Below are 14,571 nucleotides of genomic sequence, written 5' to 3'. Positions count from 1 at the left end.
GGGCGTCGCCGCCATTAAATCTGAGGGGGACGTGACCCCCACACATTTCATAATTATTCATTTGTTCCTGGTATTTACCTGAGAACAGGTGTGGATCATCAGAAGCCGGGTATGATAGAAAACCTACTGGATGGTAGCTCTCCAGGACCGGAGTTGGAGACCCCTGCTCTACGAGCTGTAAGGTTGCCCACCATCTCTGTTGCTGTGACCCTCTAGGAGCTGTAAGGTTACCCACCATCTCTTTCCCCCCCCCACATTCAAAATGCTTCTGACGCCCCTGGGTGGTAAAGACACTGAGGAAAGTATCTCATTCAAAAAGATACATGGTCAGTGAGATTTCACGCCTTAAGTGATGATTTAATAAGGGTTTTGGAAAAACACATGTGCTGACTCTGCATCTTTATTTTGCAGAGCGTATTTCAGAAACAAAGCAGACATACAACATACTCAAGTTTTCCAAAAAGAGATTAATTTTTTTTGCGACAGGCTTCAAACAATTCAAATTATTGGTAACATTTTACTTGATGGGTCAGAAATACTTAGTAGTAACTTGGCTACCTCGAAAGTACAAATTATGAACAAATCATGAACAAAAAGTTGATACTTAAGATGTTATGATTCATTAATGAACAAACATGAGATCACGATTCATTAATGATGAATTAATGAGATCAGTATTTAATTAAGAATTAGTTTGTCGTTAATACATAAGTAATAGTATAATACTATATAATTTGTGACCCGTCAAGTAAAGTGTTACCAAATTACTTAAAAAGAAAGGACATAGACTGATCTATATATCAATTTTATGCAGCATGTTTGTTTTGTGAGGAATATAAACAAACACTGTCTGAATGACTTGTTTTTCACACGTTCAATGCTATACGGTAGTAATAACAATAAATCTTAGTCTTAATTCATTTGTTATAGAAACAAGTATGTAAGAAAGCACATCGGGGAAAATGAGAATGCAATGAAAATGTTAAGTTCTAAAGTCACAAGCTTATCAAAAAAATCTGTAATGTTATGAATGATTTCATAGTCTTTAAAAAGCCTTAAACACTCAAAAACCCAAATTGTTGTGCCAGTTTAAGTGTCATTTGATTATCCTTACTGTACTCTCTTTTTTCACATGTCACTCAAGATTATGTATAAACCACATTCCTGTACTTGGTGTATCATTGATAAAACAGGCTTTGCACATGTTCCAACTTCACTATGCCATGTGAAAGATGAAATGAACCTGTATTAACATGATTGTTCCAGTAGGGGGCATGTATGTTTACTGGGTTAATATTTTAGTGCAAAACTGGCTTCCCTATATTAAGCACAAACTCCTGTGTAAAGCTCTGAAAGTTAACCTTGACATGCCCTCCTGCAGACCCTGCCTTTTGCTCCCTAACATGGGACACATTCTTGATTCCAGACCCCTTTTCGACAGAATGGCTGAGTTAAGTCGCAATGCACAATATTATTACATCTTGGATTCCCCTGTAATAAAGGCAAACTGGGACTGTCTGTTAAAAGGAATAGAAAATAACACTTGTGTAAGCAGCAGTTACATGTTATATACACTCACCTAAAGGATTATTAGGAACACCATACTAATATGGTGTTTGACCTCCTTTCGCCTTCAGAACTGCCTTAATTATACGTGGCATTGATTCAACAAGGTGCTGAAAGCATTCTTTAGAAATGTTGGCCCATATTGATAGGATAGCATCTTGCAGTTGATGGAGATTTGTGGGATGCACATCCAGGGCACGAAGCTCCCGTTCCACCACATCCCAAAGATGCTCTATTGGGTTGAGATCTGGTGACTCTGGGGGCCATTTTAGTACAGTGAACTCATTGTCATGTTCAAGAAACCAATTTGAAATGATTCGAGCTTTGTGACATGGTGCATTATCCTGCTGGAAGTAGCCATCAGAGGATGGGTACATGGTGGTCATAAAGGGATGGACATGGTCAGAAACAATGCTCAGGTAGGCCGTGGCATTTAAACGATGCCCAATTGGCACTATGGGGCCTAAAGTGTGCCAAGAAAACATCCCCCACACCATTACACCACCACCACCAGCCTGCACAGTGGTAACAAGGCATGATGGATCCATGTTCTCATTCTGTTTACGCCAAATTCTGACTACCATTTGAATGTCTCAACAGAAATCGAGACTCATCAGACCAGGCAACATTTTTCCAGTATTCAACTGTCCAATTTTGGTGAGCTCGTGCAAATTGTAACCTCTTTTTCATATTTGTAGCGGAGATGAGTGGTACCCGGTGGGGTCTTCTGCTGTTGTAGCCCATCCGCCTCAAGGTTGTGCGTGTTGTGGCTTCACAAATGCTTTGCTGCATACCTCGGTTGTAACGAGTGGTTATTTCAGTCAAAGTTGCTCTTCTATCAGCTTGAATCAGTCGGCCCATTCTCCTCTGACCTCTAGCATCAACAAGGCATTTTCGCCCACAGGACTGCCGCATACTGGATGTTTTTCCCTTTGCACACCATTCTTTGTAAACCCTAGAAATGGTTGTGTGTGAAAATCCCAGTAACTGAGCATATTGTGAAATACTCAGACCGGCCCGTCTGGCACCAACAACCATGCCACGCTCAAAATTGCTTAAATCACCTTTCTTTCCCATTCTGACATTCAGTTTGGAGTTCAGGAGATTGTCTTGACCAGGACCACACCCCTAAATGCATTGAAGCAACTGCCATGTGATTGGTTGATTAGATAATTGCATTAATGAGAAAATGAACAGGTGTTCCTAATAATCCTTTAGGTGAGTGTATATGTATAGTATATACATATGTGTGTGTGTGTGTGTGTGTGCGTGTGTGTGCGTGTGTGTGCGCGTGCTTCCTGTACTGAATAGGCTTCAGCCAACACCCCATTCCAACATAAGCAGTTGAATAATGGATGGATGTAATATTGTGAATATCAATATGTCATATTTGTACATCCACATTCACTGTGTATTACACTTTTTAGGGCTTAGAAGCTTTTTATCTTTGGATGTTTTACGTTTAATACCCTTTTCAGGTTTGCTGTGAGCATCCTCTTCAAGGTCCTTCTGTAACCCACCATCATCTGCTTGGTTCTCTGTGGATGCAGACATGTCACCTTCAGGCACACTTCCTGTGGCCTTTTCATCCAATTCTTGGTCGGTGCTGACAGAACTGTCCTCTGAACTAATATTCTCTGATTCTGATTCTAGTTGGTCATCCCCTGATTTGCCAACCTGTCTTATAGCTAAATCAAGTAGACCTTCAGCACTCGCTTGTTGGGAACCAGTTTCAGGCTCTTCAGACTCAAGGATCTGTGCCACAGACTCTGATACGTTGTTCTCTGTCATTTGGTCACCAATAACTTGTCTTAATGCTTCTGTAGTGTCAATGGGGTTGTCTTCTTGTTCTAACATTTGTTGAGTCAGCAGCGTCTGTTGAGTGTCAGCCATTCCAGGTATTGATTTCTGGAAATTTCCACTGCACTCTAGCTCATGTTCCGCTCCTTTCTGTCTTGAAACTCTGATGCTTTCTGGTTCTCCTTCATCTTGCACCATTAAATTAATTAATGCTGATGAATCTTGTTCCCTTGCATGACAATCACTAACATGGTCCTCAAGGGAACTTATTTCCATCTGGTCCTCTTGGGAGGACACTGTGGTTGGTCTTGACTTGTCTTCCTCCACCACTTGTTCATGGATTTCTTGAATCATGTCAGTATTTGAGGTGTATGAAACAGGTATCTCTCCCTCTGAACTTTGGCCAGTATTAATGCACTCTTGTAAGACATCTGTTTTCTCCTTCTTCACAAGATATTCCTTAGATGATTCAGGCATTACTCCAACTTCAGAGGCATTTTCAGCTAGTGTCTGTGTTAGCGTTTCATGTTCTACAATAGCTTCATGAGACTCAGGTTCAGTCTCTGCCATATCTTCTTCCGTAATTTCTCGAGGAATTGATTGATTCTCAGAAATAATGTCCTTTCTGCTAGCTCCTAGATCAGACTCTGACATATCTTGTGTTTCCACACAAGAGAAACCAATTCCCTGATTGACCCCTTCCATGTTTTCTCCTTGTTTTACTGTTCCTTGCAATGATGTCAGTTCATCTTTTACCACAGTTTGGATAGAATCAGTGCCAGTCTCAACAGAAAAGTCAATATGTGATTTCGGTAACTGACCCTCCAGAAATGATGTTTCAAATTCCAACATGTTTTCATCCAGCATATGGCCAGTAATTCCTTGGTTCTCCTCTATTTGTGAAGCAGAGAACTCACTCTCCTGAGACTTGGAACTTGACACTGACTGATCTTCCGTCATCTTAGAATCAGTTTCACTTTCAATTTCCAAGTCATGCAAGTCAGTTCCTAACACATCCATGTCCTCTTTTTTGAAAGAAACAACTTGAATCTCTTCAAAATCCTCTTCCCCTGAGCTAAGCAATTCTCTGTCCTTCATCCCTTTAATGCTATGGCAGATATTTTCTGGCATTTGTGACACATCTTTAGAAACTATTCCTAATATTGCATGTTCTAATGTTTCTAAGTATTCACCCTCCCCAGTCTGCCTAAAGCTTTGTGGAATTTTCATTGTATCAATATTATTGGAAACAGAAATATCTCCTTCTAAACTCTCCTTAGTAATGATGTGCTCTTCTAAAATATCCAGTGTCTCATCCTCTTTATTAGATGATTCAGATATTTCATCTTCTTCAGAGGCTATTTGATCTAGCACTGTTGCATGTTCTATAGCAACCTGTTGGAAGTCAATGCCAGTCTTGACACACTCAGGCAGGCTCATATCCCTGTATACTGTTTCCTTAGAATCTAGCTTATCTTCTTGAAGACCTTTCGTTGCTGATATGGACAAATCTCTTTTCTTCTTCTCATTTTCTTCTTCTTCTATTTCTTTTGGTTCGGAAGATGTAACATATCTGTTTTCTCCCCGCACAATTTCTTCAGTTATTAATTTACTTTCCTCCTCCACTGGATGAGAAGAGCTGCCCAGGTCTTTGATTGCACCTACTATTCCCGAATCAGCTATATCATCTGCTAAACTCTGGATTCTTTCTTGATTTTCCAGATCAGTAGAACTGATAAGTCTTTCTAGCTGAACCATCTGATCATTCTGTTCATTGTCTTCCTCTTTCTTCAAATGTTCCTTCATGTCTCTCTCAGTTGAGCGCTCAATGTCCATAAACACTGGCTGCTGTGGTGTGCAGATGACCCCCCCCTGCAGGGGCCATTCTTCAATATTTGACGGGTCTTCCGGCAATTCTCCTTCAGGGAGTATGATATCCTGGGACTCTGGAACATTACCTATTTCAACAAGGTCTTTATCTGGTTCAGCAGTGGCTTCTTGTACCACCAGACCTGAAGCACCCTTTCTTTCAAGTAAAACAATGTTCTCTTTGAGGGCTTCTGGGTGGCCAGGAAATATAACATCTGGAGAAGCTGGGCCTACCAGTACCCTCTCCTCCTTCAGTATCATGCTATCAGATCCTGGGGCACGATCCACAACATATATGGTCTGCATGTTTGGATCTAAGGGCTGTTCCGTAACCAGAATAGCATTATGAACCTGAGGTCCAACAACAAAGTGAGTGGATTGTAACACAGGGGTGGTGGTGTAGTACACAGGCTGCTGTATGATGTATGGTTGACAAGGTAGGGTTGCTACATAGCTGTCATTCACAATCTTCTCTGCAGGGCTCAATGGAGTTGGTGTGTACTGCTCAGCAACAATGATGTGCTTCACTTCACTCACAGACTCTTCATTGTCAGTTTGAGGCCGACTGCAGATCTCAGCCAGAGTCACGAACTTGGGGTCCAAGTCGTCCAGGAAGCTGAGGTCATTGTCCACCTCGGTGATGCTGCAGCATCCTACTGATCCCACAGGTGAGTTGCCACCTTCGTAACTGAATGCTAAACAGCTGTCATTTTGGGCTTCGCCATGTGCTGCAAAATGTGTCTTCTGCAAAATATTGAGAAGATACAGCAGTTAAAATTCCAAGTGTTGTGTAGATATAGCTGTTTCTAATATTGGCACCATATATTTATTTAAGCTTATGATATTGTCTGGAAAATATTTATGCAAATAACCATATTTCAAAATCAAATGCTTGATTTATTTGACTTGATTTATTAAAAAGATATTCACAGATTTATTTTTAAGAATCTGTTGTGAGAGCACTGCTTTTAGAAATGTATGTAACTTGTCACGAAATACAAAATAACATTCTGTATATGATAGACCTGTAAGCTATAAAATATGTGGAGTTACTGACCTTTGAGTAGTACTGGTTAAGGAACACATTAGAGAGGGCTACTTCGTCAAGCACATCTCCATAATGGTTTGAAAACTCAGAGAAAAGGAAACTTCCAGATCCATGTTTTTGGTCCATCACCCCTCTCTGAACTCCATAATCAGTCTCAATCAGTCCTTTTTTGATGGAATCGTACCATCCCTGGTTATAGATGGCGTACACCTTATTATCTGTGGTGACCAGCTCATGAGTATCTTTTGATATCAGGTCAGGAACACTTAACAGTGGGAGTTCCTTTAAAAACAAAGACAGTTCATTCTGTTCAAAACTTGTCTGCACACTTTGGAAACCACAGACAAAATTTCGAAATATTTGATACTTTTGAGACATCAGTGCTGTGCCCAGTTACCTTGTCATCCCCTACTTGCTCTGTATGGTATGGAATCAGATATTCTTTAGTGCTAAATGGCAAATCCCCCAGAATCCCATCACTGGCATGCCCACAGGTACAAAACAGCAACAAGAGTAGTGCGACTGAGGACACAATGAAGAAGGAAATTTCAAATGTAAAAACCGATCTGAAACAAAGGCAGACTTCCTTTGTATACTGAAGAATAAAAGCCTTATGTTGTGAAAAATCTCTTTTTTTTCACAACATGCAAAAGTGAAAATATCAAGCATCATTCAAAGAGTTGGTGTCATAACTAGAGATTACTGGCTGTTATTTCTTGCATTGATTAAATAATATATATAATATATATACAAGCTGAGGATTCTCCTTCTGGAGTTTATCAATTGTTTGTACAGTACATCCCCTGAGTTCTCTTAGTCTAGTCTACAAGGTCTCAATAACGTTTGCAGTGTTTCCATAGAAGAATCTTACTCACGTAGTAGTAGCAGGGCTCCTAGAATAAGTGCCCCTACTCCAGGCATGGATAACTTAGCAGAGGATGCTCGAGCTTTACGGATATTACAAGACTCCATTTCAATGCAGGTGCAAACCTCCAGGTGAAGAACCTGTTTGTCAGGACAGGCCAGACCTTGCTTATCTTTTATTTCCAATGTTACCTGCATGGAGCCAGGCCATAGGTTGACACGGGGCTTCAGAACAGCACTGGTGTCTGGAAGAACATGTGAAGAGACAATGAGGGACACCTAGAATGTGACTATGATGTGTTTAGAGCTACTCCTCACATCTGCATGCTTTTCTAGTGAAAGTAATATAGTAGTAAGAACAATCTTCTGAAAGTTCCTCAATGAAACAATAAAATTACCATTATAAGGCTTCACTTCCCATTCACCACTTGTGCCTTCAGGTACTATTGTAAATTCAAATGGGCCAGCATTAGGATAGTCATCCATATCAGTTGCAGAGACACTGATGTGGCTAGCATCCGAGCACGTGGACTGGTGAGTACTAGTGAGCTGAGGACAGTTATCATTGGTGTCTTCAACCTGGATGGCTATGGTGCCGGTGGCTGTTTTAGATGGAAGATCTAGAATAACAAATGCAAACAGAGAAACATGAAGGTGTGATATTCAGTGATATTTAAGCCGTGCTCCATCAGGTTCATGAACTAGCAACCAAAAAGTCACAATGCCTTGTTCTTAATCACTGCTCTGCCTGGTAGCTTGTGTAGGTAATGTACAGAGTCTTGCCTTGTGTCATGCAGATAACTTTTGCATAGTAAGTTCCGTTTGTAAGGAACTTAGATTCTCTGTCTGGCTGCTTGTTAAGTTTGATCTCTGCTGTCTTTTCGTCAATTGAAATCCAGTTGTCGGGATCGAATGACTTAGCATACCTGTTAATAAAAAAGAGAAATTATAAGTATGTACATGTTAAATAATACCATTAAAATCAATGTATTGTATGGAACAATTCTATGTACCTGTAAAAATCAAAGAGTAAATACAATAATGCAGTATATTTTTGTATTTTGCCTGATTTCACTTTATTTAAATGAAATTAATGAGATGATTTTTTTTAGTCATATTGTTCAAATAAATTCAGGATAGAAAAAGTATAATAATAATAATTATTGTATTATTCAAAATAAATTGTATTAGTCATCTCTTGTTATGCACATAATGCACTTTTCTTCTACGACAGGACGTACCTAGCATTTTCAGCAACTTTTCCTGTGTCACTATCAATAGCTGGATATTTTGCAATCATAGTGTTTTTAGTGAAATCCTCAGACAGAGGGATCGGCTTCACCTCAGGACTGAAAGATGGACCATCAGGCAGGTTATTTACTTTGATCTTAATAGTGTAGCTTTTACTGCCGAGTCCAAATCCAACTCCAGCTCCTGTTCCAGCTCCTCCCCCAGTTCCAGCTCCTCCCCCAGTTCCAGCTCCTCCCCCAGTTCCTGTTCCAGCTCCTCCCCCAGTTCCAGCTCCTCCCCCAGTTCCTGTTCCAACTCCTCCCCCAGTTCCAGCTCCTCCCCAAGTTCCAGCTCCTCCCCCAGTTCCAGCTCCTCCCCAAGTTCCAGCTCCACCTCCTGGTCCAGCTCCACCCCCAGATCCAGCCCCACCTCCTGCCACTGCCCCAGATCCTGCTCCAGCAAGATCACGGAAAGGTGCCACATTCCCAACAGCAACTCCCAGCTCAAGATGGTTGGCCTTCTCATAATCCAGTGGCTTAAGTATAACAAAAGCACAAGATGTTACAGGAAGAATAGATCACACAAGAAAATTGTTACATGACTGAGGAATGTACACACACAGAAATACCTTGTTAAGCATTAAAATTCCCTCATTGGTCTTGGGATCCGTCACAATACTGAAAACGTTATCCTCATTTCCAGAAATGATCTTGAAATCAGCCAGCCAGTTGTCAGTATTCTCTAGATCCTTATCTAAGGCTTTCATTCTTAACACTTCTACGTTGGCTGTGTTCTCATCAATGTTGCCTTCATACTGGAGGGAACGGAGGATTCAGATACAATTCAATCAGAAACACACACAATGAAGAACTATTTAAATCAGAAGTAAATCGTTTTACCGTGTCCTTTTCCAAGATGGGTACGTTGTCATTAACATCGAGGATCTTCACCTCCACTGTTCCTGTCCCAGTGTTGCCATTTATTTCCCCATTCAAATCTGCACCTTGTACAGTTAAAATATAGGAGCTGTGTGTCTGGGGAGATGGAAGATGATGTTGAGTATCTGTATAGACATGGGCTTTGTTGTTGTCCTTTGTTGCTTCTGCATTGTTGGCTTTACAAACAAGGACTTAGATTCAATATATCTTTATACATAATTTCTAATGAAAATGCTTTCTTTTCATATTATGCATTTTTATAGTGTTACAGACTAACAACAAAAGAACATAGTCAAAATTACCTCTCGATCTAGGTAAGGTTCTTTAACAAAAATATTTCCTGTTTTTTTATCTATATAAAACATTTGTCCTGTTGGCTCCTGTCGGATGATACTGTAGGAAATCTGGGAATTAGGATTTCCTTCTTCATCTGCATCCATGCCAGTTATTTTCATGACAAAAGTACCTTTAAAGTCCGAAGAGAGTTATATGTCAACGCAAATGTTTAGAAATACCTATAAATCAGTTGCACTTCCTTTCAAGAGATAATGCAATATGGTAATGAAAAACTATGAAAACCTACCTGCTGCACTTGATTCATTGACAGATCCGGACAATTTTTCAAATATGGGGGTGTTATCATTTTCATCCTCAACTTGAATTTTCAGGTCTATGTTCTTTTCTGCCAACGATCCATTTAGGTACTTGGCAGCACCTACCAGCTAAGAGGAAATGATATGATCACTAGCATTGAAAGTCACAAGGCAATAATGCACAATGTAATAATATTCAGTAATCACACTTACATTATATACAGGAATTTCTTCCCTGTCTAATATTCCGTTAATTCTTATAAACCCAGATGTTTTGTTGACGGTAAACAGATCATAAGGCTTCTGGTCAGCCCCAACTCCTTTCAAAGAATAAATCAGCTGGACATTGGTTTCTCGGTCAGATTGAATCTACAAAAAGATGGGATAAGATAAGATGAGTAAACGTATAGATAACAAATAGTAAAATGATACCGAGAGGAGTGTCCAGAGCAGAATGTGCACTTCTATTATTTGACAAGTGATCAAAATGCAGTCAAAACAAAGTAGAAGATCGATGCAATACAAATAGCCTTCAGTTATTCAGGCTTTGCTTTAAGTGCTTTTAAAACATTTTCTAGATAATTTTCCTCTGTAGAAATGGTTTCTAATGCTGACAAACCAATAGAAATATGCAGTGCTGTACAATGAGTTGGAGGCCAGGCTCTCCACCGTGTGCCCATTGGATATCGGTAAAATGCACCAACAGTATTTTCAGCGGCGACTCTAAAGGGTCTCTAAAGTGGGACACTTTTGATTGTTCAGACATCGGACAAAAGGGGGATGTGCTTAGACACCTTAAACAGCCCCCGACGTGTCCGAAACAAAGTGATCCGACAGAACAGAAGGATTCTACCAGCTTACTTTGGAGATAAACTCCTCTTTTGTGTAGTCCTTATTTTCCTTCAGCTTTCTTGGGGGAATGATCCATTCTCTCTTTCTTCTTTGGGCTTCCACCTCTACCTTAAAGACCTGTACACAGTGAAAAAAAATGCATCACAAGGCCATCCTGGCTTATCATTAAGATGCAGGCGATGGAAAAAAGTCAGTGAAGAAGGGTACAACAGAATCACCCTTCTTGTGATTTCTGCAGACCCCTTTCGCCCCTATAAACTAAGAATCTGAACCACTGCTTAATCTTTCAGTTATCACTTACTAGCTTGACTAATATTATGTAATTTAGTATTCATGAATTTAAATAATATTTTCATCTTCCATTATCTGAATTGAATTAAATAAAATATTTGTAGTGCAAGTAATAGCTGTCTTGATAGTCAGTGATGCCGTACGTGCATTATGAAAGCCTCATTCCTGTATAAGCAACCTTCACATTAGCTACCTGAAATTATACCGAGGTATTACGTGTTTGTAATGCTTATGTGTCTGTAAGCATATGCCAATACAACACAAAGCTTTTCAAAATGTAATTACATTTAAAATTTTAATTTAATTCTCTTCAGAGACATAAACCATTCCCATGACCCTGAAATGGGCACGTTGCTGGAAAACAAATGAAAGCATAGATGGTTCGACGAAGGTATTACTCAGATATTATGTTATTAAATCAAAACAATTCTTCTAAAAATTCAGTAATTTACAAACTCTCAGTCAACAGTAACAACCAAACAAGGTTCTTCTGAAACATAGTATTTATTCTGAAGAAGTTAAGCAAAGGTTGGTTAATACCCAAAAGTTACCATCCCTGCATTCTTTTAGAGGCAAATGTACAACATCTTGTGCAACAACTTTATAATTACACCTTCTGTGAAGCATATATTTGTAATACTAATTAGCAAGTCAAATTCCACCAAAGCATATTTCTTAAAATTATTACTTAAAGCATTTTTACATTAGCATGAATTGTCATATCATCCATCCATCCATCCATGCATCTTCTTACCGATCACAGTTACAGTCATGGTATGACCTGCAGCCTATCTCGGGTATCACAGGGCACAAGGCTGGGGACAGGATGCTATTCCATCGCACGTTGTCACAATATATTTCTCAAAATATTCATTGTAGCCGTAAGTATTTTCCATACTCTTACACTCTAAGGCATCCCCAAAAACAAGGTTTTTCCCCCCCCATGCTCTGACCATAATATGGAGATACGTCTTAGCAGAGGCTGGCATTTCTTTAACTTAGAACTGCGAAAACAGAACAGACGCCCAGGCGTGTCAGTAATGACGACTCACCGCTGGAAGCAGGAGAAGCAGCAGCACAGTGAGGGGAAGCTGAGCCATGGCAGACAGTGCAGTGTCAGAGATAAACTCGCACTCCTCACTACGCTACTGCTAATAAACCTGCTCAGAAGGGGGCGGGCCTTCCTGCATGCACACGCCACACCCAGGTCTTCCGGGATTCAGGGACCAAGACCCCCCTTTGCCCGCCCCACTTCCCCATCCCTCTCTATGAGCAACATTCTACCTTCACAAGGTTCAGAGGGTTGTAATCGGGGGGCTGATTCATGTATCTGGGGCCTAACATCAGTAGGGACACTCAGGTGTTGCCAATTTAACAAATTGTCCCATTTTTTCCAGGGCGGGGTGGGGTGGGGCCCTGATGTTTGCCGGAGCCATGGGCCGTAGCCTAGGATGACCTGTATATTAATCCACCCCTGATTGTAATGCAAAGTATTTAGAGCTGCGCATGGTATAGAGAATTAGTTCTGGGGTGGCTGGTAAAAGGTGTCAACCGACAGGGAGGGGGGGGTGGGGGGGAAACCACACTCCCTGTGAGCCAACAGCTGAGAAACATAGATGTAATAAATCAAGGAACTGAAACAGGCTCTGTCTGGAATATTGCCCAAAAAATCTGATGTTCCAAATATCAACTCTGCATACAGGACTGCATAAGAAGGCTTCTAGTAGTCAATTATATCAGACAAACTCATTTTATCATATGGATCAGTTTTTTTTTAGTTATGTTTAGTAGTGAACATAAGAACATAAGAACTATACAGTACAAACGAGAGGGGGCCATTTGGCCCATCGAGCTCGCTTGAGGAGAACTTAACTAATAGCTCAGAGTTGTTAAAATCTTATCTAGCTCTGATTTAAAGGAACCCAAGGATTCAGCTTGCACTACGTTATCAGGAAGACTATTCCATACTCTGACTACACGCTGTGTAAAGAAGTGCTTCCTTAAATCTAGTTTGAAATGTTCTCCCGCTAATTTCCACCTATGGCCACGAGTTCTTGTATTTGAACGAATGCTGAAGCTGTCCCCTAAACAGTGTTAGTCTTATTTTAAATGATGAAACCTTAATTTTTCAGAAATTATTTAAAAATCTTTCTTCCGTTGCATTCTTTCGTGATGTGACTATTGCGTGTGAACCCATTGCAATGACATGATATACACCGCCTACCTCCCTCGCCCCACCGCCAGGACAAATTCGGTCACCACCCAACGTCAAATGTCTTCCAACGCCACTGAACATCCTAACATCCTCATTGTGACTCTGCAATTACTTATAAAACTTATTTTTAGTGTCTTTTTAAAATAAATTTAGAGACGTAAACCATTGGCTTGATGCTGATATGGATATGTTATGTTTCTGGAAAGCCAATGTAACTTTAGATGGATTGATGAAGGTTTTACTCGGATTTTATCAAATTTGAAAATTATTATTGTTTTTCTCGGTATTTGGGTAGCCTTTTTTCCAGGTTCAAGGTCATCGTCATGGCTGCTTAGCTGAGATAATTACTTGAATCCCTTCATGCTGACCGTCAGATAATAGCACCTGAACTGAAGCTGACAATAAATATCAGCTAAACACCAAGGCTATGTGGATCATATCCTGATTTTCTGTGTACATGTGTTGATTTTCTCCACGTTCTTCCTGTGTTTCAGTGGGTTCCTACAATCTCAGTAGTGCTATAAAAGTCTTTGGTATTTGTTTCCCTGGGTGGACTCTAACTGGAATAAATGATTTAGGATCTTTGGGTGTAGCAAAAGGGTTGTTCTGCTTTTTCATTCAGCTCTACAAGCCCTTCAGCAGGTGTAGTGGTGGTATGAGTCCAGGCCCTGTTGCTGTACCCATGAGTAAACCTAACATTGCTGAGTAGAAATGTGGAAAATGGCTGAACTATTGAAGCTTCTGGCCACGCAATAAGGTAACAGTGAGGAATTGTGGGTGTATTTACATGAATCACATACAATACACACATCTTTGAAACATCCAGATTAGGCACCAAGGTAATAATACAAAGTGAAATCCCTGTTTTCAGAGTCTTCTGCTTGCAGTCCTCAAATGCTGGGGCGTTGGTGTTTACGTTGTCTATCCACCTGAGGTGTAACAGAACAAGGCAATTTATCTGTCTGAACCATTTAACTCACTGGTGACTGCACACTAAAAGCTGTTTTCACCACCTTTGAAGACAACAATTACTTCTTTATTGAATGTTGTGAAATTTTGCTTCTGGGATTCTTTCTGGGATGGTGTGAATTGCTGCTTTATTTACTAATTAAAAAAAAAACATTAATAGTACATCTGTTTCAGTTTTGAGAGTATTTCGTGGCATAAACTTCATAATTCATTTATTTTTAATCTCTGTAACCAGTGTGCTCATTTTTTGCAACTACACTCTAATAAAATGCTCTTTTGTGCAGTGATTCCACCACATACAGAGTAACCGAGTTAGCTGACCTCTTTTTCTCCTGC

At 40.2% G+C, this 14,571-nt stretch overlaps 1 protein-coding gene across 1 annotated transcript; it reads right to left on the bottom strand.

Moving 5' to 3' along the window:
* Positions 1-336: 336 nt before the first annotated feature.
* Positions 337-12,167, bottom strand: LOC111850114 (uncharacterized). Its single transcript, XM_023823673.2, has 14 exons — positions 12,104-12,167; positions 10,770-10,877; positions 10,122-10,277; positions 9,899-10,037; positions 9,618-9,781; positions 9,277-9,411; positions 9,006-9,191; positions 8,389-8,912; positions 7,931-8,073; positions 7,546-7,767; positions 7,159-7,392; positions 6,681-6,805; positions 6,293-6,565; positions 337-5,979 (listed from the first exon to the last, which is right to left on the bottom strand). The coding sequence occupies exons 1-14, from the start codon at positions 12,149-12,151 to the stop codon at positions 2,971-2,973; spliced, it is 5,466 nt and encodes a 1,821-aa protein (XP_023679441.2). The 5' UTR covers positions 12,152-12,167; the 3' UTR covers positions 337-2,970.
* Positions 12,168-14,571: the final 2,404 nt, after the last annotated feature.

Source organism: Paramormyrops kingsleyae, chromosome 1, assembly GCF_048594095.1.
Source record: "Paramormyrops kingsleyae isolate MSU_618 chromosome 1, PKINGS_0.4, whole genome shotgun sequence".
In the NCBI taxonomy this organism is placed as follows: Eukaryota; Metazoa; Chordata; class Actinopteri; order Osteoglossiformes; family Mormyridae; genus Paramormyrops; species Paramormyrops kingsleyae.
This window is presented reverse-complemented; position numbering and strand designations above follow the sequence as displayed.

What these genes read in the sequence shown, in the direction of transcription:
- LOC111850114 (XM_023823673.2), bottom strand. Translation starts at nt 12,151, where the DNA reads ATGGCTCAGCTTCCCCTCACTGTGCTGCTGCTTCTCCTGCTTCCAGCG. An exon ending in CAATGAATCAAGTGCAGCAG is followed by an intron (nt 9,782 to 9,898) that starts GTAGGTTTTCAT and finishes CGGACTTTAAAG; the next exon opens with GTACTTTTGTCATGAAAATA. An exon ending in AGTTATCTGCATGACACAAG is followed by an intron (nt 7,768 to 7,930) that starts GCAAGACTCTGT and finishes TTGTTATTCTAG; the next exon opens with ATCTTCCATCTAAAACAGCC.